Source organism: Mytilus californianus, unplaced genomic scaffold, assembly GCF_021869535.1.
Source record: "Mytilus californianus isolate M0D057914Y unplaced genomic scaffold, xbMytCali1.0.p SCAF_3, whole genome shotgun sequence".
NCBI lineage: Eukaryota > Metazoa > Mollusca > Bivalvia > Mytilida > Mytilidae > Mytilus > Mytilus californianus.
Window position 1 is genome coordinate 30,324,368 of NW_026262679.1, and position 25,768 is coordinate 30,350,135.

Here is a 25,768-nt window from a genome sequence, read left to right on the forward strand (position 1 = left end):
AGTGCTGCCTTTTCTCTGTATGGAATTTGTTAATTCGAATTGAATTCTCCTGTAATAGCCTTCCACAGGTTCTCGCGAGACCAAATGATTGGAAGCCTGAATATTAACTAGAACAGAACAACTAGGAATTCCTAAAGAGAACAGTCAGAACAATATAGTGTCAACTTAACCAATGTGATTCACAAACTTGGTTACAGAAAAATTTAAAAAACGTCATACAAAATACCATGATTTTTGTTCAAATTTTTGTATCTTAAAAGCAAACCCTTTCAAATACATCTGTAATTATAATATTGCAGAAAGCATAATTCTTTTATTTCGTGTAAATCGTCCCATTCTATCATAAATTGTAATAAAATAAACTATAAAAAAATGTTTTTGACCAAAATTGATCTAATATGTTAACATGTTCATTTATTGTTAGGACTATTGGCAAAAGAAGCACAGCGACTGTCTGCTTGGAGAAATATATAATATTTGGCTAGGGAAAAAGAGGTCATATGCTGAGTTTCATGCTTCCGTAATGAAAGGAATAGTACAAAACAAAATATCTTTCATGACCCTCGAAGACAAGCCGTGTAAGTTTCATTTGATACAGATGCATATCAGTGTTAAGTATGGAACGCCACAGCTGTCTTATGTGGAACTCTGATATTACGTTATGTTGTTCTATTATTACTTGATGATAGTTTGTCTTTACATAATATGGTTTTGACAATACGTAATGATGTTTTGATATAACTCAATATGGAATAGTCATTACATAATGATATTTCGATATTACATGATATGGTTTCGTATTGACTTGATATAGTTTTGTCATTTCTTAATATGGTTCTGTCATTACTCGATGTGGTTTCACCATTATTTGATGTGGTTATGTTATTAGGCAATGTGGTTTTAACATTACTTGATGTGTATGTGACTTGACGTAATGTAGTTGTTTCATTACATGATGAGGTTTTGTTATTTCGTAATAATGATTTGTCAATTCTTTATATGGCTTTAACATTATGTAATGATGTTTCAAAATTTGACGATTTTACACTACATGATGTGTTTGTTTCAGTATTTGATGTGGTCATGTCATTCTTTGATGTGGTTATCCCATTACTACTACGAGGTAAAACCACGTGACCATTTTGGAAAAAATATGTTCTATTTTTAGACCGATTTCCATATGTCGTTTGTGTATTAATGCGCTTTGGTTGAGTACCGCTATTCATTTAGTTAAAGTTCAAATTAAAGTTCAAGTTGTTGTTTATAGTTATTTGGTATGAAAAAGGGGAACGACAGACAAAATTAAGAAAAAAAGTACTGAAACATTTACAATAATTCGGACATAAGGGGGGTATCCCAAAACCACTTGCCGGTTTTTCCTTAGTTCTCAAATGGAAGCAGTATTATAATAAATTCGTAAATGATTCCAAGGAACACTGCTTTATCTTAGCTTGGTCCTGAAAAATAACTCCTATACAAGTTTTATAACAATTCATAGAGGTTTACAAATTATCATGTCAAAATAGTTTAATTCGGTAATATTCAATGCCAAAAAAAAACCTTACATAGAAATAAAAAAAAAACGTGGTACGATTGCCAATGAGACAAATCTTAACCACATACCAGATGACGTAGAAGTTAACATATATGTGTGACTGTATGGTCTTTAAGAATGAGCAAAATTCATACCACATAGTAAGTTTAAAAAGGTCTCGAAATGAAAAATATAAAAACAGTTCAAACTAGAAACCTAACAACCTAAATGATGAAGACGCCGACGATACAACCGACGACGGCATATAGGTTTGTTGTATCTCACTGTCGCTACATTATTGTCGCAGGTACAACACAAATCAAAAGACTTGTACTGTATATTCAACAAATGAGACACTTTAAATCAACTCGAACAAAAAGTTAAAGGGAAATGTGTGTGTGTGTGTGTGTGTGTGTGTGGTGGTGGGGGGGGGGGGGGGGGGGGGTGCTAAGCAACAAAGCATCAATTCTATAAAATAAGAATTCTCCAGGTTTTTTTTTAACGTGGATGTTCATATGAACATATGAATATTAAACTTTTTTTTATTAATTGCAGTTTCTGATATACCACGCACTTATTGTAAAAAAAAACTTTTTGAAATATCTGTGTCACAGGTGACGACGAATAGGTTCCAGTTGTCGTAATCACAATCCCGTCATCTTTTCCTCGAATGTAAACTACCAAAAAAACCAAATCACTGGGTTTGTACTTTCACGAATAACACGACGGGTGCCACAAGTTAAGCAGAATCCGCTTACCCTTCCAAAGCACCCCAGATCACGCTGATGGATTTATGTTACCCAGTCATACTGATCTATTTAGTTGAGCCAATCAAAACTGTCTTTACATTTTCTTCTTATGCTGTGCTATGAAACACTAGGTTAGGATAGGGATTAGCGCTTACATACATGTTAACTCCGCCGCGTGCACTTTCTTTAAATGCCTGCCCCAAGTCAGGAACCTGTAGTTCAATGGTTGTCGTTGTTTCATGTGTGTCATATTTGTTTTTTTACGCCCGTCAAATTTTTGACGGGACGTTTTATGGTATACAAATGTCGTCTGTCCGTCTGTCCGTCTGTCTGTCCGGCGTAAACATGTCGCACCATAACTTGAAAACGACTTATCCAAATTTCATGAAACTTAACATAGTTGTTTCTAATGATGGTCAAACGATCTGCATACTTTTTGGTGAAAATAAGATAAGTATTTTGTAAAAAAAGGGGGAGGGGTTTTTCACATGTCGCGCCGTATCTCAAAAACGATTTATGATTATTGCTTAAAATTTTATACACGTCTTAGTTATATTAATCTAAAGATCTGTATACTTTTTGGTTTTGATTCAAAATTCTATTTTAGAGATATTAATTTTTTGTTTTTTTTAAAAGGGGGGTTTTCACATGTCGCTCCGTATCTCAAAAACAATTTATGATTATTGCTTAAAATTTTACACACTTCTTAGTTATATTAATCTTAAAATCTGTATACTTTTTAATTTTGATTCAAAATTTTATTTTAGAGATATTGAGTTTTTTTTTTTTTAAAAAAGGGGGGGGGGGGTTTCGCATGTCGCGCCGTATGTCAGAAACTATTTATGATTATTGCATAAAAATTCACACACAAGACAACGGGTGTATCATGCGCTCATGGGGCAGCTGTTTATTCGTAGATTGTTTAGCTATAAACTAAACCATCAGTTTTCTCGTTTGAATTGTTTCACATTTTCACGTGGTGGTCTTTTGTAGCCGACTATACGGTGTGTTAAAGGCAGTACGGTTGCCAATGATTGCTTGCATCCACTGCATTTAAACTATGGTGGATAATTTTCTCATTGGCAATCACACCACATCTAACATTATTTCAATTTCTATGTTGTGTTTTGTATGCTGTAAACTTGTTTATCTTTTGTACGCATACCTACCGCTGAACCCTCTTTTCGGAAGCTCGAGCAAAAGCCCTTGATCCACGATAAACAAAATAGAACTCATATTAGATAACTCGAATTTCAACTCTTAATCTTAAATGAGACTCAAATAAGGGTTTACCTCGAACTCTACGCCAAAAGGTGACTCAAATTCAAAGTTGAAGTCCAATTATAATTCGGAACTCTATCTTTAAATGTGACTCAAACTCGAAGTTCAACTCGAAATTTGGTATGTGGTTGAGAGATGTCTCATTGGCAATCATACCACATTTCTTTATTTCTATATAAGGTTTTTTTAATGCATTTAATATTACCGAATTAAACTGTTTTGACATGATAAATTTGTAAACCTCCATGAATTGTTATAAAACTTGTATAGAAGATTATTCTTCAAGATCAAGATAAAAGCATCTACAGAAAAACATGTTTTCCTCCGTTAAGTGTACAGGTTAATGTACAGTCAGTCAACATTTAATTTACGCTTTTACACTGACAGCAGAATTATCCGGCGAGACACATACAGGGTTAATAAGAATCTTTACATTATTTATTAATTTACAGCTTCCATTTGAGAACTAAGGAAAAAACGGCAGGACCAAATGGTTTGGGATATGTCCGAATTACTGTTAATTTTTTAGTACCTTTTTTCTTATATTTGTCTGTCGTTCCTTTTTTTCATACCAAATAAATCTGAACAACAACTTGAACTTTAATTTGAACTTTAACTTAATGGATAGGGGTACTCATCCAAAGCGCATTACACATACAACATATGGAAATCGGTCTAAAAATAGAACATATTTTTTCCAAAATGGTCACGTGGTTTTACCTCGTAGTAGTAATGGGATAACCACATCAAAGAATGACATGACCACATCAAATACTGAAACAAACACATCATGTAGTGTAAAATCGTCAAATTTTGAAACATCATTACGTAATGTTAAAGCCATATAAAGAATTGGCAAATCATCATTACGAAATAACAAAACCACATCATGTAATGAAACAACTACATTACGTCAAGTCACATACACATACACATCAAGTAATGTTAAAACCACATTGCCTAATGACAACACCACATTAAATAATGGTGAAACCACATCGAGTAATGACAAAACCATATTAAGTAATGACAAAACTATATCAAGTCAATACGAAACCATATCATGTAATATCGGAATATCATTAAGTAATGACTTTTCCATATTGAGTTATATCAAAACATCATTACGTAATGTCAAAATCATATTATGTAAAGACAAACTATCCTCAAGTAATAACAGAACAACATAACGTAATATCAGAGTTCCACATAAGACAGCTGTGGCGTTCCATAGTTAAGTGTTATATATTATTATTTCACATTGCGATGAATGTTTTATAGTGTCAGTATTTACAATATAGCTCCTTTTCAACTAATACTATTTGAATAAGATCTGAAAACAATATCAAGTAGAGTTTATAGCAACATGTATTCAACATTTCTTACTGTGTAAAAATGAAAACAGTTAACAGAAAACGATGAATTTCATGTGAGAATATATAGAACACGTTTTATATAAAAAAAATACCAATTGGGGTTTAGAAGTCAAATTTTTTGTTTCGAAAATACTTGAAAAAAGTATTAAACGATGTCACAATGCTATAAAACATTACACAGACATTTGTTAGATGTTTCTTTTTTGGTGGATCATACCACTAAATGGCCACATTTTTACATAACCTTTGTCACTTGCGTCTTACAGCTTTAAATGTACATTCGAATTCTATGTTGTTAAATGAAATTTTCCGGATTGACCCGACGCAACGTATGTCTTCAAATACAATAACATGATAATAATTTGTATAACTGATGAAACTTACAGTTCGGCAGCATATATATATTTTTACATTATATTTTTATAATGAATACATTGTTAATTTATGTACTTATAAGGAATACATTGTTATATTATATAATTAAAAAGAAAACATTGTTAATTTGTATGATTTTAACGAACGAAAAATTTGTCATGTCATTAGTGCAGTGGAATGTTCCAGTTCTAAGGTGACTTAGATACAAAAAAAAAAGTAAAATAAGGGAAATTCAAAACGGAAAATCCTTTAAAAAATGGCAAAATCAAAAGCTCAAACACATCTAACGAATGGAAAACAACTGTCATATTCCTGACTTGGTACAGGCATTTCCTTATGTAGAAAATAGTGGATTATACCTGGTTTTATAGCTAGCTATAATAGAATGTACACTCGAATTCTATGTTGCATAACGAAATTTTCCGAATTGCCTCGACGCAACGTATGTCTTCAATTACTATACAATGATAAGATTCAACTTTTGTATAACTAATGAGACTCACAGTTGGTCAGCAAACATGTTTTTACATTATATTATTGTAACAAATACATTGTTACATTATATAATTATAACGACAAATTGTTAACTTATGTAATTAAAACAAATAAAAAGGTTTGTTATATTATTAGTGCAGTGGAATGTTCCAGTTCTAACAATAGTAGCAGAAGGTGACTTGGATACAATAGAAGCTGTTAACCACGTTTTGAAGCAAGATTTGCCTATACTGATTATAAAAGGTTCGGGAAAAGCATCTGACTTTATTGCTGAATTCATTGAAAAGTAAGATATTATATCTTGATATTTACATTAAAAAAGAAATAATCAGTATTGACTCTCTTGTAAATGTTTACGGTAACATTGCTCTACATTGTACAACATTCATTCGAATACCACATTCAACACATATCGTTTTTATCAGCTTTGATCCGTAAACCAATATATATCGGAAGTTTGTCACATACTTTAAGTGAAATAATAATGCTATCATTCATCTTAAGAAAGATAAGGTACACACTAGTTAGGGTTGATTTGGTCGTGTCAACTCACTGAAAACAATACAGTGTTTTACGTCATTAACCATAAAAAGATAGGCGTTTCAGAAATATGAAGATTCGAGATGTAACAATTTGACTTCGACGACTTTAAAGTGGCGCTGTAGGCGAGATTTGTCAGATTTTTTGCTAAAATAAGATAATTCTGAGAACAAATTGGCTAAATCAACATAGTGCACAAGCTTCGACCAAAATATGTTTTTGCCAGTGAATAACTAAACACAAAGTACTTTTTAAATATCTTTTTGGGTGACGGTTGTGTTCTATATTGTTTGTAAGCGTGTACCGGTCAAATAGTCCAGATTTTGTACAATACTGCCATTTTAAATTAATTTATTGCCATTTCATGGCTGTTTATCTTATGAAATGGTTATATTTTTAATTGATTTTGAAATTATGGAAAAGTTTGAAGGACCAATTTGACTAAAAATCGTACCTTGTCCTTACAAAATGATAAACATATTAAAATATTCTTTCAGCGATACCATTAATATATCCGAATATATCAAGTACAAAACACCACTGTTATTTGGTATTTCTTCTCATGACCTTATGACACGAGAATTTAACAGCAAAGGTTCTGGTTCACCGAAGCATCAACGAAATGACCTTGAGTCAAACATGAAAGCAATACAACAAAATAAATGCTTGGTAAGTTGTGAATAGAAAGATGAAATTTCATGTTAAAAGACATTAAAGATAAATCGTGATTAAACTGTATTGAGTCTCATGGTCAAAGCTAAAAAGTACAGGGCAATGCGTCGAATTAAGAAAACATGCTTTTGATCATATAGCTACTCAATATGTCTGGTTTGGTTGTTGTGGCAAGACTCTTATTTAATTTATTATTTGACTTTCAATACGATATTATTTTATTTTGTTGGTACTTATGTTTCATCATTATTTGTATTGACTTGGGTGTTTCCATGGGCTTTTTAACGTATAAAGATATGGTTTCAATGAGTTCAGTGTATTTTTTTCTCATCGTAAGGAGATATTCTACCAAATCAATTCATTCAGTTATGTTTTAAGTTTGTTCTTTAAACCGTACGTACACAGATGAAATATAACTTGAACACTGTCGATTACAGTCCTCAGTTGAAATCCAGACACATATATAATGTATATTGTTATTGCTGAAGTGTCCTCTTGTTCGAGCAATCATGTATAACTGTAAAATCCACAACTATGTTAGAAAGGTAGAATGAATTAATCCATTTATCATGATAGATAACGATTATTGATATAAATAAACAAACACAGCCAAAAGAGTTTACAGACGCAGTAACAGGAGCGATCATAAGCGGATGGTCCCGAAACAAATCTGACGAAGACAATCAGATTTATAGCTTCTTAGAAAACCACCAAAATAAACGAGGTATAGTATTTCGAGTTTTGGTATTATCATTGTAATATATATTCAATTTCTGTAAAGTTTTCCCTCTCCTCCAATGTTGTGTTTTTATATCAAGTATGTTTTTTTGTACATCTCCCAAGCATATTTGAGTAATTTATATTAAACTAAGATTTTTGCTTAAATGCAACAACAAATAAAAATTAATTGCCATGAAGTCGACCAAAAAGGACTAAACCCTAAACAAATGGTCGCAGAAAATAGGTTGGTCTTCAGTACCACACAATTTAAGATTTCTATATCATCTTCGACCATTGCAAACATATGTCATAAAAATAATATTTTATCAGAAACTATGATTATCTTGGCTTGGAAGATTACACAGTAATTGCTAGCAACTTCAAGACATTGGTGGTGAAAATAACGTAATGACGCCTGAAATATATTAGGAACATCGGAAGCAGGTTGAATTTAAAAGTTACTAAATATACTACTATCAATTGAATCAATCATTAACTATCTTTTAAGGTTTGAAATATTACGGAACAGCTAAGGCCATTCATTTTGAATAAAGGTGTTGATTAAAGTTTTCTCAATAAATATTTTATAGTACAAAGCTATTATCATGCTTGTATCAATGACGACCAATTTTCGCTACCAGTTGAACCAAATATGAAAGAAAGAGACCACCCAACAGCCGTATCTATAAATGCTATGATCGGAACATTGCAAGCTGATAATCGGAAATTTATGGACTCCTATAAGGAAATACTGACTCCATCCTCTTTACCACTGTATTATTACATTGCATACCAGTTTATACAAGAAATGCAAGGAGAGAAAAAGGTTATAATAGAGGTATAGTATTTTTGCATCAATTTCATGTTAACAAATGCACAATATATTGCAACATACGAGTGTCATTGCAATGTGTTTATACACAAGAATTTACATAAGACAATATATAGTGGTAAAACATTAAAATTATAATGTAACAATTATCAGAGTTGTCATTCTTCTTGCAACAAATCTGTTGATTATGGTTGTGCAATGTTTCTGACTTACAGTTAGTGTTTAACAGTTGAAACATGAGATAAAACAATTCCGTGAAAGCGCTTTTTACAAAGCATAGTCGCAGTTTTTGATATTGATATAATACTTTTTTTTTAGAGTTTCGACTTAACTGTTTGTTTGAATTTGAAATAAAAGACTTTATTCAGTTACACATGCTACGCGTATATCTTTTTTTTTTGCGCCCTTTGTTTTCCCGTACTTTACCTTATTTGCAATGGTCATTACCAAATAATTCAAGAATCATTTTTCTGTTACTTCAATTGGGTAGTATGCTTATCTTATTTCAAATATGAGACAGACAAACATAACTAGTAAATATACATGTTTGCACCCTAATCCGTCAATTATCAAGACAGATCTGCCTTCTTTGTATCAACAATATATATGTGGAGTATAGAGCCTAACTAAAGTTTGTGAGGTAGACGAATTTTGACATTTTAACACCTATTGCTGTCAAAGAGCGTGAGATTCAAAAACAATGATCTGTCCTTTTAATAATAAATGCAAGGGGTAAAATTAGTAGGGATGAAATGTCAGATATCTTAAGATAACTACAAAACAAAATCGTACGAACACATTCAACCAAACTTTTTGATAAATTTAACGAAACGAGCTTAATCTGTCTTTGCATGGTTTTCCGACAGTATGTGCGTCAAAAGTCATCAAAATGTTTTCACAACACACTGAAAATTCGTCTTTTCAAAATATTGCCTTTTTTAACTGATATTTTTATTTTGAAATACTATTAGACCACTTGATCGTTTATAAACCTACTTCATCCTCTCTGTGCAAATATTTTGTTTGGCACCATAGTAATTAGTTTTGATCATAGCTGATATTTGCTTTCATCTTTAGAACATACTATGTGTAACAGTTAAAGCTGAAGTCTTCCAAACGATATCAAAACAAATATATACCAGAAGGTCTGCCATTTTAACTTGACCGATGTCGAATTCCATAGATATAGTCTAGATTAGTTAGCAATAGGTCTAGAGCATCAATTAAAGTTTAACATTTTTTTTCGAAATGATGATAAAGAAGCGGGACATTAAAAATTCATAATTTAAAGATAAACTGACAACGCCATGGCAAAAACAAAAAATGAAAAGAACAAGTCCATACAATTCTACATACACAACATGAACTCAAACAAAAAACCATGGGAAAAAGGAAGGTGAACTCATGTACTTTGTAAGCAGTTTTTGTTCCACATGTGGAAACCGTTGTGCTGTTCATACGAGTACAAATCCTGAGACAAGTCTTATTTGTTATATGCTACACAGGGAGCAAGATTTGCCTGTTCTTCTGGCGCACCTGAGCTAACCTTGGTATTAGGTGGGGTTCGTGTTGCTCATTATTCAGTTTCCTATGTTGTGTTTTGTATACCCTTGTGTTTTTGTCTATTTCTTTTTTAGCCATGGCGTTGTCAGTTTATTTTCGACTTATGAGTTAAATATCCCTTTTAAAAATAGACGAAATTATGGTTACGACAATTGCAACATATCTGTTGTCATCTTTGACACAGATATCCCATAACGGCCAATCAACTCGTGATGGTGTCCGTATAACTCTCGTAGAGATAATTTCAACTTTACCAGTTGTAGCCCTTGGTTTGATAACTTCGTTAAACACTATACCCAGGAAATAATGATAGGACACGCAAGCTCTAGAATATCATATTAACCTGGACATATATATACTCCGTATCCAAGCGGATACTCTTGAGGGATAAATTCATGGATATTGACTAAACCCTTAGAATAAGACAGTGTGTTGACATGAAATTGAACTTGTGCCTGGTAATGTGTTTTTGGTAAAATATCGTAATTTCTTATTGAAAAAAAAAATATTGCATTCTTTATTTTATTAGAATTTCAATATGCTCTTGAAAGCAGCTATTGTAGCTGACAGAGATGAATATGTGTCGGTATTATTAGAAGAAGAAGGTGTAGAGTTTGCTGATAAATACTTTCCGGATATTTATATGGTATATTTTAAGCAATTACATGTTTTTATTTTGTTTGTGGTATGTTTTAACAGTTGCATGTTCACGATTTATTAAAGAGTTATATTGTTCTATCCATTAAATTATTCCAGATTTTGTTATGTCGGGACATTTTCAGCTTACTATTACAGAGTTTTTATTGGTTTGAGCAACACAATATATGTATATATACGCAAACGAAAGTTTGTAAAATATAGAAGAGAGAAAATACTAAGATATTTAACGACAGGAGAGAATAAAATACTAAAGAGTCAATACATAATCATAAGTTGAAGAACAAACATCACCATGGCAAAAAGAAAAAAAACCCCATCAACACTACAAGTCAAATTACTGTCCACAAAACATTACATAAATAAACTAAAGGCTGATCAACAAAAGCCATTAATTAATTACGGGTGGAACTCAGGTGTTCAGGTTATATCTTGGGCATACATAAATGAATACGTGTATTACTATTGACACACTTTAGCCAGAACACTTAAATTGATTTGAATATACATTTTGATTCGCAAAACATGTTCAAAACATTAGATCATTAACCCAGTTATTCTCCACTATAAAATGTTTTTCAATTTCAGGAAACGCTTCAATCTCAACGAAAAGCAAAGACGGCACTTCGCAATGTTTTTAAGGTAAAATAAAATTCTAGGGTTGTAATTGCAAAACTATTGAATAATTGGATTCCCAAGAAATATATGCAGACTTTCGCAAAACCATGAAATTATTCATCCACAAAAATGCAAGTTTTCCTCAATCCAAGATTTTTTTTAAATCCTTAGTAATACATTTGTTATTGGCAATGGAAAATGTTTCGCATTAGAATTTTCTCAAGTATATTAAAAAAAAAAAAAAGGATATTAACTCCAATGGAAAAAATTCCTGTATGTATGATACATTAGTAGAGTATAAGTTGAATGGCTGATTTGGACGCCTCAACTATGTTTTTGGTCAAACGCATGCATAGATAGCACGAAATATAATACAACATACCTTGTATAACAGATTTCAAAATATGTAAATCAATTATATTTTAAGTGGGGTACCTCTCCAGTTATTGAGCAATTTAAGGAGTTATGCTTTCCCACAAAAGTAAAAAAGGACAAACAAGTTAATGAACTCTCAACAATTGAAGTGTGTATGATCGCAGGTCGACAGATTTGTCAGGCTTTGTTGGGATATCCTAGAGGTAAGCTAAAGTCTATCATGCTACTGTGATCTTTTATCGAGTTAAATACAAAAGTTTTGCGTATTTCCTCATAAGTATATCCTAACAGGAGTGGGATTGAGAAGGTATATGGGGTAAAAATACTATGTGCATTTATTATTGAGATTTTTGAAGAATGGACCGAAATGCTATATTAATTATTGCGATTTCTGAAAAAGCGGCATACAGATATATGTATCAGATATTAGAATGTCAGTTCTTATTATTGCGATACTTACCCAGTCGCATAATCGCATTAATAAAACACTCACAATAATTTCTGAAGTTACAGTTACAAATACATATATATTCCCTGACAATGAAATATAAACACACTATTTAGTAAGTAAATATTAAAATTTTGAAAATATTTACAATGCGATAAAAGAATAAACGAGATATTTCGCTAAACAACTAGTATCTTTGCATGTGAAATCGGATGCAGATAAGAAACTTTTGCAGCTCATTGTACATTTCGGGCAATAAGATCCAATTGTACGGCGTTTATAATTATATGAAGACTTTTTGTTTTGGATTGTCAAAATCTGTTATTGAAGTATGGTAAGTTTGTGAAGTCCATTGATAAATTTTTGCAAGATATAAAGGACGATGCAACATAATAAAAATCAATCTTTATTCTTCCGTTACTTTTTTTCGTCTTTTCAATTTAGACCATCAGGTACTTTAGTATGTAGCTGGTGGATCCAAAAGTTTTTCCTTCTCAATGCGGCATCCCACTCAGTGTTAACTTCTTAATTTAAAAAAAAACAAGACTTATGAATTAGATGTTTCTTTCAAGATGTCTTGTGAGGGGACTGTTTATCATGTGGCAACGTCCTTAATATCTCTGTAATATAAGAAAGTAGGTTGACCAATACACAAATAATCGACACATACAAAAATAAAAAGCTATTTTACGTAGTTTTTCGGATTGAACAATTTTCATTTTATGTAAAATATAACTGAAATACAAATACAAAAAGTTCGTGTGCCTTAGGGTAACATTTGATGAGAAAATGATCATCGATCATCAATCCATTTTCTGATATGAAAACGTTTTATAATTTCCGTGAATACAAAATGGTACATATTTGATAAAACATCAACAAATTGTTCATTTTTCGTATTCAAAATTGATGAATTGATGAGTTTATTGATGAAGGGACGCTAAATTGTACTATATCAGCTTAAAACTTTTGCACGCAGCATCTTAGCGGTCGTAATCCTCTGTACACTTATATATATATCTAACATTGTTGGGATGTTATTTTGACGAATTATATATTTCATATATATATTTATATGCTAATTGCCTAACAATGTTATTTTAACACACTATTTAGTAAGTAAATGTTAAAATATTTACAATGCGATAAAAAATAAACGCAATATTTTGCTAGACAAACTAGCTTCGTCAAGCGTGCATCTATCCAGGTGAAATCGGATGCATATAAGAAACTTTTGCAGCTCATGGTACAGTGAATTTTTGCTGCTGGTCAGGATTATAGTTTATTCATGTCAAGTATTTCATTATTTGAAACAAGGGTAAATTCTACAAAAATGTTTGACAACTGCCAATTTAACAATACCAATAAGGGAAAACAAAAGTGGTATTACCCTTGAAAACATAATCGTGATTAATTACATATAATGTGACTTTGAAGCTTAATTTAATTAACTTCGAAATTAAAGCCTTACTGAGCGGAATGAAAAGGGAAAGCGGTTATTAAATATTTGCAATTTTTTTATAGGTATGTTTTATTAGTATATCTGTCTATAAAACTTTTCAGTAGCGTATCAGAAAGTAAGAGGAAACAATAAATTTTGGGAAGCGAAAAATGTGATTGATATAATAAAGGAAACATTTTTGCAAAGTGAGGAATTTAATCCTTTGCATCACAACTACTATTTCAATAGAATGGAATACAAATGTCATATACCTAGCTCGGCCAAGGGGTTTCTTAAAATTAAAGTGAAGATTACTATTCCGCTTTTCTATGTGTGTGAGTTATCTTCTCAATTCGAAGCATAACTTTTTTCAAACAAGTATTCTAGCACTGAACATGAAAATTCCTTAAGTCTTAGCACAAACTGTAGATGTAGTGGTGAATATATACCTTTCAGTGTTAAGCCTATACTAAAAGATAGTTTACATTTGTCTAAAACAGATAACTCTCTGAACAGAAAAGAAAAATGGTCCGCATATCAAGATCTTCTGATATGGGCAATTTTTGTAAACAGACCAAAACTAGCCACAATATTCTGGATGAAATGCGAACAACCGCTATGTAAGTATTAAATATTGGTTAATATACATAATAAGTAATAGCTGGTAATTAGAACGTTGGTAATATCAGGAAAAAAGCATATCCTAGTTTATAACTTATGTACTTGTATTTAATCTTTAATTGAAGATTTTATATAAAAAAAAGAAAATGCCAACTACAAGGGAGTAGTGCAATAATGAGATATAAAAACAATACGCAATGAACGGCACGAAACTAAAGAGACAATTGACAAATGAAAAAAAAAGTAGAATGACATAGACAGACGAAATATATGCGTTTGATAGATTTCGAAGCTTTCACACCACAAACAAATGTCAAATGAGTCATTCAAAGGCAGGAACAAATCAATTTTATGGATGGCAGGGCTGAACATTTACATCTTTTGCTAGTTGAAGTTAAAGTTGAGCATAATATGTCGTCCAAAATTTGCATTTTTTAGGAACATGGATGTCGTAATAACTTATTTTCATGAGATATAATATGCACAGCATGCAAGGAGCACATCTGGATACACAAAACTTTCTAAACAAGATAATTTTGCAGTAACTTGAATAGATTGGAGACTGTGTTTGTGTACATAGCTTTATAAATTTTTGCGAGCTATACTGAAGCAAGCTGCAATGTTCTTGACCAAAATGTATAATAATGTATAGCAAACAAAAGAGCCTTTGATTCGATCTGTTGTTTTACCTATTCCGGAATTTACACACATGTTTTAGTGTTTATTATAAGTTTTTTTTAAACAATCAGTTATTATAGCACATAATATTCCCCCTGACCTTTCCCTGGTTCAGTTGAAATGGTCACTCCTTTCAACTTTCCTCACATTACATCTACACAAGCCCTACTGATTGATGGTTTTATTGAATCTCATAATGAAAATGCATGTAATATTAAACCGAACTAACTGATGGTGTTATTCAAAAAAATATTTTTTTTAGAAAATATTATATTTGTCTGTCGCTTGATAATCCTAAGTCATATCTTTGGCTTCATTTTGTTTCGTTTTGTCGATTTCGATTGGTTTTGACAATTTTTCGTTCATGTATGAAGTCAGCCTCATATGAATAAAGGAACAAGTCGGCAGGAAGAGAAGCACATTTGGTTCCCATGGGAACGCCGATTGTTTGGTGAAAAACATGTCCTCCAAACGTAACAAATATGTACAACAAAAGACGAACAGTACAATCTTAATGAGAAACCGCAAGTGGGATCTTTTAAAATGAGCTTTTATTGTTTTGAAGAAACACACATTAAATTACTTGATGTTATCTGGCCTTTATTTTATGGAATGGCGATAAAATCCACCATATAGTCAAAGCATCGGTACTACAATTATGAACAGGATATATTAAGTTGTATGTTGATAATGTATAATTTTATTAAATCTTATTCATTCCAGGATTATTCTGTTTAACTACGTTTGGTTTTAAAGCTTGTTTCCGTTGTTTGTATTCGGTTTCTTAAGTTAAAGTATGTCTTAAACATATTGGATATACGTCAATAAAACAGCAATCAAACGACACAAAACAAATGTCTTGCATCCTGCAAAACTGTGAATCGCTTCATATGAAGTCACTTCATCTTGCATGATCATGGTAACAATTATTTAATTATCGATTTCAGCTAAATTTTCTATAACCTTTTAAATATTACTGTTCCATAAACTTATGCATTATTGAAATAAATTGATGAAGCTGTAAAAGATTGAAAACATATAATGCATCCATATTTTCAATATTATGTTTCATTACGTATGCATTGTATTATTTTATGCTCATTTAGTGTGCGCATTATTGGCCAGCAGTGTATACAAAAGAATGGCAGCCAGTGCTAATGACCAGGCAACCAAGTCTGACATGATTGCTCAGTCTAGGTATTAATTAAAACATTAAAAATATGAGTATATAATACTGATCTAGAATTGAGCAGCATTTCCTGTAGAGAAGATGTCATTATTATAGTACATTTTAGTTGAACTAGTCTGTTGCTAATATCTTATTCCCGTTATCAGACAGTCTTTCTAACGTGATTTTAAAACAAAAACGACATTGTTTGGCTCTTGACTTGTGGGGCCAACTCCAGATTTGTCATGTGAAATTGACAAGTGTCTAGGAACATTTGAGTCTTTGACAACAAATATCGAATGAGTGGTAATATACTCGTAAAGTGTTTTATCTTTAATGTTTTTATTTTGTTCCTACCAACGCTCTGCTAAAACCGATTAGAAAAAAAATCTATAAGTTATTGTTTTCAAGTTTTGCCAGTCTGGTATCAACGACAAAATCCATTAAAATTTATCAGCTGTTTTATAAATCTTACCACAATACTGTTTAATTGTTATGAACCTCCATGTTTTTTTTTGCAATGATAACACAGAAATAATACTTCGCAACAGATGAGATTCAGGTCAAAAGAAAGAATTCCTCAGATAAATTGTTCTTCGTGAAAGCACGCCAATTGTTGGTATGAAAAATGTAAATGGAAGTACTAACACCCTAGACTGTTCTTGAGTATACTATAGAAAAAAAACCACATTAATGTCTGCTATTTTTACAGGCTCTTTGCAGATAGAGCTTTGGATTTGCAATCGAGATTGTATGATGATGATGCTGAGCTAGCAATGGATTTAGTTATTACAGAACAGATCGTTTGGGACATCACTATAAGTCCAATGCAATGTGCCTATGAACATGATATGCTAGACGTTCTTGCTCAAACGTGTCCTCAACGACGTTTAAATAAAATATGGTATAGCGGAATAAGTTCTAGTCTTGGAGGTTTTTGGAAGGTAAAAATACTTGACTGGTTATATTTAAAAAGGGTCAGTGTGGTAAAAGGTATAATATAATTAATCAAAACTCGACTTACTTCGAGTCTAACGTAATTCTATGTTTAAGAAATGAAACCCTGTTTAGGCTTAAATGACTGAAAGCTAATGTACTAAAATATAGATTTGTGAAAAAAACCCGGCATATACACACATAATTAGATTTTTAAGATTTGAATGACGTTGAAAAAACATAAAATGCGATTTTTTATTAAGACATCATATATATAAACTTCACAGTCATGTTCTCTCTCCATGGTATTACCGTGTTATTGCGATGTTTGCAACTAGATTTGCCCGGCTGTGACCATACTTTTGTCCTTTTTGGTTTATACGCTCTCCTTTTTGTCAATAAGTTTTGGAATTTCAAATATGTCGGACTCGAACATATTTCAAGAGACATTTATTGTCGTGATGCACATCTGGTTCAGTAAATTTGGTACCGTTAATGTTATAAGCAACCCTTGAAAGGCGTCAAAAGAACTGCTGTCGGTTTGTTTGAAGTAGCTGTCTTTTAGAATGAAATCAAATTATTTACACCAACATCTCGGAAACCATGACGGATTTATAATTGAAACTTTTTGAATATTGAATTTTATCAGATGACAATGGCACCAAAGAGACAAAATCTGGTTCATTTGGTTAAATTTGGAACGAGTAGGAACCGTAAATTTTATAAAAAGAAGAGGAGATATGGAGAATTTGATAACATTAAAAATAGACGGGTTAAAGATAATCGTGTGAGAAACAAATCCACAAAAAATGTGCTAACCGTTGCGCACGAAATCGAAGATTTCGGAAAATAAATCAAACCAAAATCTGTAATAACTTGATGTCTTTTTCGAGTCAGTGGTACTTGTAGTGCTTTGGGCACATATATTGTATATCATGTACGAATGAAAATATAAGATCTACTACAACATACAACTGAAATTGATGATACCAACGACATATATATTTTACATCTATAAAATTTTTTCTTCTTCTCTTCAAGATAGTATTTTATTTCATCAGATCCTCTTCAAATGAACTAATCAAAAACCTCTGATGAGTTTACATTTTAGTTAAGAGAGGTTCTTTTTTAAATATCCTATATGCATCATGCTTGTGGAGACTTAGGTATTTGAGCTTGCTAAAAAAAATTGTGTTATATTTTTAATAGAAACAACGATAAAAAATAAGCGGGAAATACAAATGGGAAATTCAAAACTCATAAGTCGAAGAAAAAGTGACAACGCTATGGCCTTAATCGAATAACGACGAAAAGACGAATATGCAGGCGCCGCTGGAATGTGGCTACTTAGAAATTATCAAACTTTTAAGATAAAATAGGATAGTTTAGAGGTAACTGTATTTCACCAAAGATCTAAGTTCCCATTTTTTTTAACATAACCGTTATCAGAACAGTGTTAAGGTGACCAATTATTTTTTTGAATTGCACTATTTAACCATACTTTAGATCTTTTTATAACTTGTGGTGATTTTTTCAAAATGATGTTCATCCATTACTTTTTGTACAGAAAGGCTGTTTAAAAGCGTGGTGTTGTTGCTGTAATGAATGTTCACCGTGTGAAAGGCCAAAGCTTTTTGTCGCTCCTCTTACGAGATTTTTGATACATTACGTAAGTACACACATACATGTTAACCGTACAAATTACAATTTAAAAAGTATTGGTACTTTCGGGGAAGGTTAGTCTATTAGCAGTGAAACCAACTCAGTGATAATAGATAAACTCATTCCAGATGTTCATGTTGTGTTTCTTGCCGATCTGATGATTCAACCGTTTCCAGCTTATTATTTGTTGTTATGTTGTTAGGATTTTCTACCCCAGGAATAGATTACTCTAACTGTATTTGGTAAAACTTTTCGGAATTTTGGATTTTCACTTTATATGTACTTTATTTGGCTTTTTAACCTTTTTTGTTCGAGAGTCACTGATGAGGCTTTTATAGACAAAACGCTCGTCTGTCTTCAAACGTTTGATCGTGGTATCTATGATGAGTTAATTTGATCCCAGAAAAGAAGGGGTTTCCGTTGCTAGAATTTTACAACTCAACAATCAATCAAACGCAAAAAACAAAATTAAAAATTACATACACATAAAATAGGATATATGTATATTGCATATTTATTCTAACACTGTTTTGTTTTTAAACATCTTTCTTGTTTTTTGTCACATATTCATTGGAAAGATCATGCGATATGTCAGAAATGTGTTTCATATGATAGTTCATCTACATATGTCTCTTGAAATATGTTTCAGGGGTTACGTTAACATAAATTTCCTATACCTACGTCATTCAGTCTCTAATGGGATAGTTGTATCAAGTAAATCGAATCTTTTTAACATTAAGACTTAGTAATGTTTTACTTTATATTCCAAACACGTATTCTCTTTCCCTATGATGTTTTAATTTGTTTGAATACTTTTAGGTATTCTTTTTTGGTGCTTTGGTATGTTACAGTACCTTCCTGCTACAAATGGATGTATTCAAAGGAATAGTCTCAATTGGTTTCTACGAGAAAATTATCTATTTGTATCTAGTTGGAGACATCCTCGAGGAGTACAGGAATGCGGTATGATCTGTCAAAGGATAATAATAAATAATCTGTCTACAGCATATCAAAAAAAATATTTTTGCCTCCGGGTTGTTGTAATGTAGTTCTGTTCGCCTGTTTAATTGTCTGTCGTAGAATTTAATGTCTTCCCATGCATCGTTTATTTGTACCTAATTGGAGACATTCCCGAAGACTATAAACATGCATTGGAACGCTTATTATAAACACAAAATATGCAAAAGTATGAGTAGAAGTGCAAAGTAAAAGTTATTATGCTTCATATGTAAATATGCAAATTATCTTTAAGTGAAAACTGGGGTAAAATTGCTGTAAAAATAGTCTTGGTTCAAGATTCACAAATGTTCTGGGATATAAACCGAAATAGGTGTAAGATGCTACTTCTATCAAGCCAAAACTATGACATAACCGGAAAGCGTATAATGTTGATAATGTGAACATGTGCTATCTATAACAGAGCAAATACATCACTAGCGACAAATTAAGACACCGAGACGATCAGGCACGTAGAATTACTGTTCCCTTATTTAGAAAATATACATGCTCAAAGACAATGTGTAATTGGCAACAAACTCGGGATAATGTTTTTTTTGGAAAATAAATATTTTTGTTCCAAAGGAAAGAAATATAAATAGTTTGTCGCACTATTGAGCAATGCTAAAATTAGATGTTTAAAACAATATGAGAAAATTTTGGTATATGTGTGTTTAAAAATACCTGAATCCAAGATCAAAGCTACGTGAAAAATCCAATGCATTGTAAGAAATGATCTAAATCATATTTACATACCTGACTTGCTTTGTTTTGAATTTAAACGATTTTCGTTAGTTTTTCAATCCAAACTTGACATTTAAGTGATTGACCATTAGTCAGTGTTAGTTTGACACAATGTCCAGTGGATGATTAAGGAGAGCTTAAATGGCGCACACTTTGATAGAAAAAATCAAACTTTTTTTCAGAATCGTAAAAGAAAAATTTCGCTTCTCTACGCTCTACAGTATTTTTTATACCAATTTTGACAATTAAGCAGCCACTTTCCTCGTAACCAGGACCGCCCCTAATGTCTGTCTACTCATATTACATATACGTTTGCAAACTTGTATTAAGACAAAGAAATATAATTGCATTTCAACTAAACCATATGCTTGAATGATATTTTAAAGTACATGTATTCTTACAAACAACTTTATATTATTGGGTATTCCATGTGCTCCATGAAATCTCTCTCTAAACCATAAACACCAATTTTAACATCAATCAAAGTCGGGCTTCAGAGTTACTTTGAAACTACCTACTCTGGGAGCATTTTGAATCAGATGCAAAAATTAATAATTAAATTAACAAAAATCTGTTAAGACTACAAAGAATCTAAGTTTCTTTCCTTTTGCAATAGTATAAAACTAAAGACCTTTTTACTTTCTATACAAGTATGCCCAATCCCAAACTTTAAACATTGAAGGTCTTTAAATTTATCAGCAAACATAGCAGGATGTGAATAAGCATTTTCAATTAGTTCAACCTAGTGAGACTACTCTTTTGTTTATTAAAACATTTTGTAAAAGTTTTGATCTGAAGTATGAGCCCAGTTGACAAAAAGGTGAGTCCAGTATCTCCTAATGAAGTCTCTGAATAAACTAGCTTCTTCTGAATGTTATATTGTACCGAGTTTAAAGTATGCAAAGGCATTTTAAAAAGAACGATTAACGTAGATACAAATATCTTGATTTAGGGAGGGACACATAACACTTTGCCAAATTCACTCTGATTCACACAAAAACAAATTGCTTGATTTCGTCATTGACAGCATATTTTTTACATTTGAAGGGCGTTTTTTTAACGCAAACAATCGACTTTTCTATAGAAACCCAACTGTGCTCCTCTTTTTTCCGACGTTTTCCTTTATTCATATGATGCAAAGGTTACACACGAGCTTCTAAGGAAGAATAAACTCAAGTCATCATTATTCTTTAACTTCACCATGGTCACGTTCCGCTATATAATAGTAGAAAATGTTCTCTCACTGAATAATACAAAGTTTCGAGACTTTTTGCAACGCATCTATCTTAAACAACTTGAAATGAAGGGTACAACAGATACATTAAAGTGCGCCTCATATCTTAACTAATATCTAGAAATTGACAATAAGGTTCGGTTGAGAACAAACTTTTACAACAAAAGAGATGATTTTAACTTCCTAATTATGCATTTTCCATTTTAATGTAGCAATATTGCAGCAGCGACTACATATGGAGTATATCACCCAGTTGATAAGATATTCCATAGCTTGCATTTCCTATTATGATTACCTTATAGGGTTTGCTGCTTACATGCAAACTATAAAACGAAGGTCGCCAAACGGTGAAGTTTGTGTTATCCTTCGAAAACTTTACGTAAGCCATCACCAGTTTATTAGCCGTAATTGAATATTTGTGTCACAGATGACCAAAGATATATTCTAATTGTCGTAAATAAAATCCCGTCCTCATTTCCTCGAATGAGACATAACCAGATTTTTATTTGCATGAGAAAGATGACGGTACCACAGGAGAGAATCGGACCACGCTTTCAAAGGACCCTAAATTCTCCCTGTTGTTTGGTGGGGTTCGTGTTGCTCAGTCTTTAGTGTTTTTATCTTGCTCACTGTAGACTGTTGTTGGTCTTATTGTCGTTTTACTTTTTTTTCGATGGAGTTTCCAGTTTGTATTCAATTTATAAGTTTGAATATAATTTTGGTTTCTTCTGCATCTCTTTTAAAACAAGGGATTGCTGTGTCCTGAATTTCAACGTAATTTTACATCGTTATAAGCTGTATTTGCTACTATAAATTGCAGAGGAATACATGCATCTTTTACTTCCTGTCATAAGCATTGAAAACAATATTCTGTTTCGACATGGTAGAAACAAAATTGGTTTGATTGTAGTTGTAGAAAATAAAAAAAATGTGTTCATATATAAACCAACTTAAGAACAGTAACCACCTTCTTTAAAGTTAAATGATTGTTCGATAAAGACAATGCATAGGGAACCGGAATAGACAATTTGAATCAAATGAATCACCTAGTTATCAGATTTTACCGTCATAAATAACGTGTTTTAATTTTTTCAGATTTCGAAAGATGCTAGTTTTGTAACGAAGATGAGTAAACCTACACATGAGAACACATTACGTCATTCACGGTGGTATAGATTGAAGAAATATTTATTCAATTTCTGGAACATTCTAGATGTTCTTTCATATACGTTGACTATCATGGCTATATTTGTACGTTTGTTCAAGTCAACAAAAACAAACAAGACTTGCAGACGTTTTTTCAGCATGAGTCTTTTTGCTATGTACATGAGATTTCTTCATGTTCTTTTGATGTCAAGGAAACTTGGTCCAAAAATCATCATGATCAAAGAAATGGTATGTCATTATAAAGTAATCATTACACTAATCATGACGTTCGTGTGTGTAATATCTCCGAAGAACAACCATCGGGATTAAAGTGTTGTCGGAGTGATTTCATATCGACACATTTATTACCTTAATCTCGCACTCATATAACTTTTGTGCATCCGAAGAGCTTTTCTGGATTTATCTTCATCAGGATCGATGGAGCCTACACATTTGAAATCAAGGATTTGTATAAATACCAAGAAACGTCAGAAGTTAAATGACTAAAATGAACCTCAAAAGAAGTACCAAATTCTTCAATGTCAACTTGTCCGCGGTAACTTATTTTTTTTATTTGCTAATCACATTATGATGCATTTTCAGTTAAAGGATCTCTTTCGTTTCATTGGAATTCTATTTGTATTTATGATTGGTGTTGGAGTACTGTATCATGCAAATATGTACCCAGAACACGAAGATATGTGGAGTTCAGTAAATTGGAAGTACTGGAGAATATGGAAAATCATTAATATTCCATACTGGCAAATATATGGCGACGCTATGTTAGAGAAGTTTGAAGGTAAGCTTTCATTGTACATGTTGTATATATATAAATATGGAAGTCTCCAAAACAAAAATCAAACAAACAACTATAAACAAAATCAAGATATGATCCTTTTACAGAAATCTTTATTTTTATGTTTAAGTTAGCCGAGAGATCATAGAGTAGGGCATATTGCAGGTGTTTATGTTTCAATAGGTTGAGTTAAAATCTCAATGAGGTAAAATAGTGTAGACATGCTGGTTTACAATTTCGGGGATTAAAAACTGAAACTTATTTTACATTTTTGACAGAGGCGTTTTAATTTTAACATTAAATACAAATAAAATATCACGAACTGCAAAATCTGTCATATGCTAGTAGTATTAGTATTAAGATATTAGCTTTACACCCTAACCAAAAATTAATTTGATACAAACGTCTAATACAAAGATATTGACGAGGTTCAAATATTGCTTTTTCGGTATGTTTTTGATCTATATAATGATGCCAATTATCACATTTGATAATGTATTTCATTCAAATATGTCAGTTTTGGTTGGTTAATGAAAGTCATCACATGGATATCACAATCTATATTTCTTCACTGAAGAGTTGCAAAATTACTTCAATTGATTAATAACAAACATAATATGCAAAGGATTGAAGAATCCTTTTTTGTTTATAATTTCACAAATGATAGCAGATATGTTCCTAATGTCGTAACTACAATCCCGTCCCCCCTTTTCCCGAATATAACCTACCGAATTTGACTTATTACCGGGTTTGTACTAACATGAGCAACACGACGGGTGCCACATGTTGAGCAGGATCTGCCTACCCTTCCGGAGCACCTGAGATCACCCCCAGTTTTTGGTGGGGTTCGTGTTGCTCAGTCTTTAGCTTTCTATGTTGTGTTTTGTGTACTACTGTTTGTCTGTTGGTCTTTTTCTTTTTTAGCCATGATGTTGTCAGTTTATTTTCGACTTATGAGTTTAAATTTCCCTCTGGTATCTTTCGCCTCTCTTTTTCAGGGACCAGATAAATGCTTCATTCTACAAAAATGTACCCTGCTTTTAAACGTATCTCACTGACAACAATATGACAGAGCTTTAATTGAAAATCATTATCTTAATTGGTTGTCTACATTGCGTTACTTACTTAAATAAATTTTTAATCTACGTATAGCAACTGATGACATATTTTGCAGTTTTATAACTGACTAAAGAACTGTTTAAGCATACTAAACATTTTTGAAAATGCCCCATAGTCTTATATCTTAAAAATTTAAAAATGAAAATCAAACGAAAATAGATCTGATTTATCGATGATTTAACTAATGTGTCTTTCGGTTACAAAAGTGTATGTTAAAGGATCATATTCAATGTATTCATTATTATTCGTTGGATATCAATTTTTGTAGGTATCGGTAAATCACGAATTCAATTGTTTAACGAAGTAAAATTGAGAACGGAAACGGATAATGCGTCAAAGAGACGACAACCCGATCAAGGAGCAGAAAACAGCCCAAGGCCACCGTTTGACAGTATACATTTTCTATGGGCTTGTATGTCAAACTTGAAAAACAACGAAAAAAAGTTTTTCTTCAATCGACGACAATTGGTATTCTCGAAAATAAATTATTGGTATGAATACTAGAGCAAACATTATAAAAACTTACCAATTATTGGTTTAAAACATCTTTTTCACAAGGTTTAAGGTAATGAACATTCCAAAATCAAATATTTCAGAAAAAAGTAATATGCCATGTACCACAATACAGAGTGTATGGGAGAATAATCCTGACATGGAACGGTGCAATGAGTATGACTGGGTACTGACTGTGATCGCTGCTTTGTATATGTTGATTTCAAATCTCCTCCTTGTCAATCTCCTGATAGCAGTGTTCAGGTTTGTTACGTTTGTATAACGAGCAAGTACAACATTTCACGAAAAAGATTTTCCACATAACGTTTCAATCGTTAAAATTATAATTTGGGGCATTTTTGCTATTTTACTTTGAGTACGTCAAAATAAAAAAGATAAGGAGATGGGATATGGTTGATAATGAAACAACTATCCACCAAAATTCAAATAAAGTGGATGTAAGCAATTATAGGCAACCGTTTGGCCTTCAACAATGAGAA

General features: G+C 32.0%; 2 protein-coding genes across 6 annotated transcripts in view; both read left to right on the forward strand.

Annotated features, from left to right (window-relative positions):
* LOC127734325 (transient receptor potential cation channel subfamily M member-like 2) overlaps nt 1-25,768 on the forward strand; it is a 571,123-nt gene that overhangs the window by 119,777 nt on the left and 425,578 nt on the right. The gene's annotated exons all lie outside the window — the stretch shown is intronic.
* LOC127734331 (transient receptor potential cation channel subfamily M member-like 2) overlaps nt 433-25,768 on the forward strand; it is a 30,089-nt gene continuing 4,753 nt past the window's right edge. The window contains exons 1-16 of the mRNA XM_052244177.1: nt 433-578; nt 5,946-6,096; nt 6,848-7,019; nt 7,599-7,746; nt 8,333-8,580; nt 10,667-10,783; nt 11,383-11,436; nt 11,840-11,990; nt 14,177-14,296; nt 16,082-16,172; nt 16,856-17,087; nt 18,647-18,748; nt 19,561-19,704; nt 22,811-23,110; nt 23,465-23,660; nt 25,373-25,532. Of these exons, the coding sequence (XP_052100137.1) occupies nt 524-578; nt 5,946-6,096; nt 6,848-7,019; nt 7,599-7,746; nt 8,333-8,580; nt 10,667-10,783; nt 11,383-11,436; nt 11,840-11,990; nt 14,177-14,296; nt 16,082-16,172; nt 16,856-17,087; nt 18,647-18,748; nt 19,561-19,704; nt 22,811-23,110; nt 23,465-23,660; nt 25,373-25,532 (2,441 nt within the window). The 5' untranslated portion in view covers nt 433-523. The remainder of the gene's footprint in view (nt 579-5,945; nt 6,097-6,847; nt 7,020-7,598; nt 7,747-8,332; nt 8,581-10,666; nt 10,784-11,382; nt 11,437-11,839; nt 11,991-14,176; nt 14,297-16,081; nt 16,173-16,855; nt 17,088-18,646; nt 18,749-19,560; nt 19,705-22,810; nt 23,111-23,464; nt 23,661-25,372; nt 25,533-25,768) is intronic.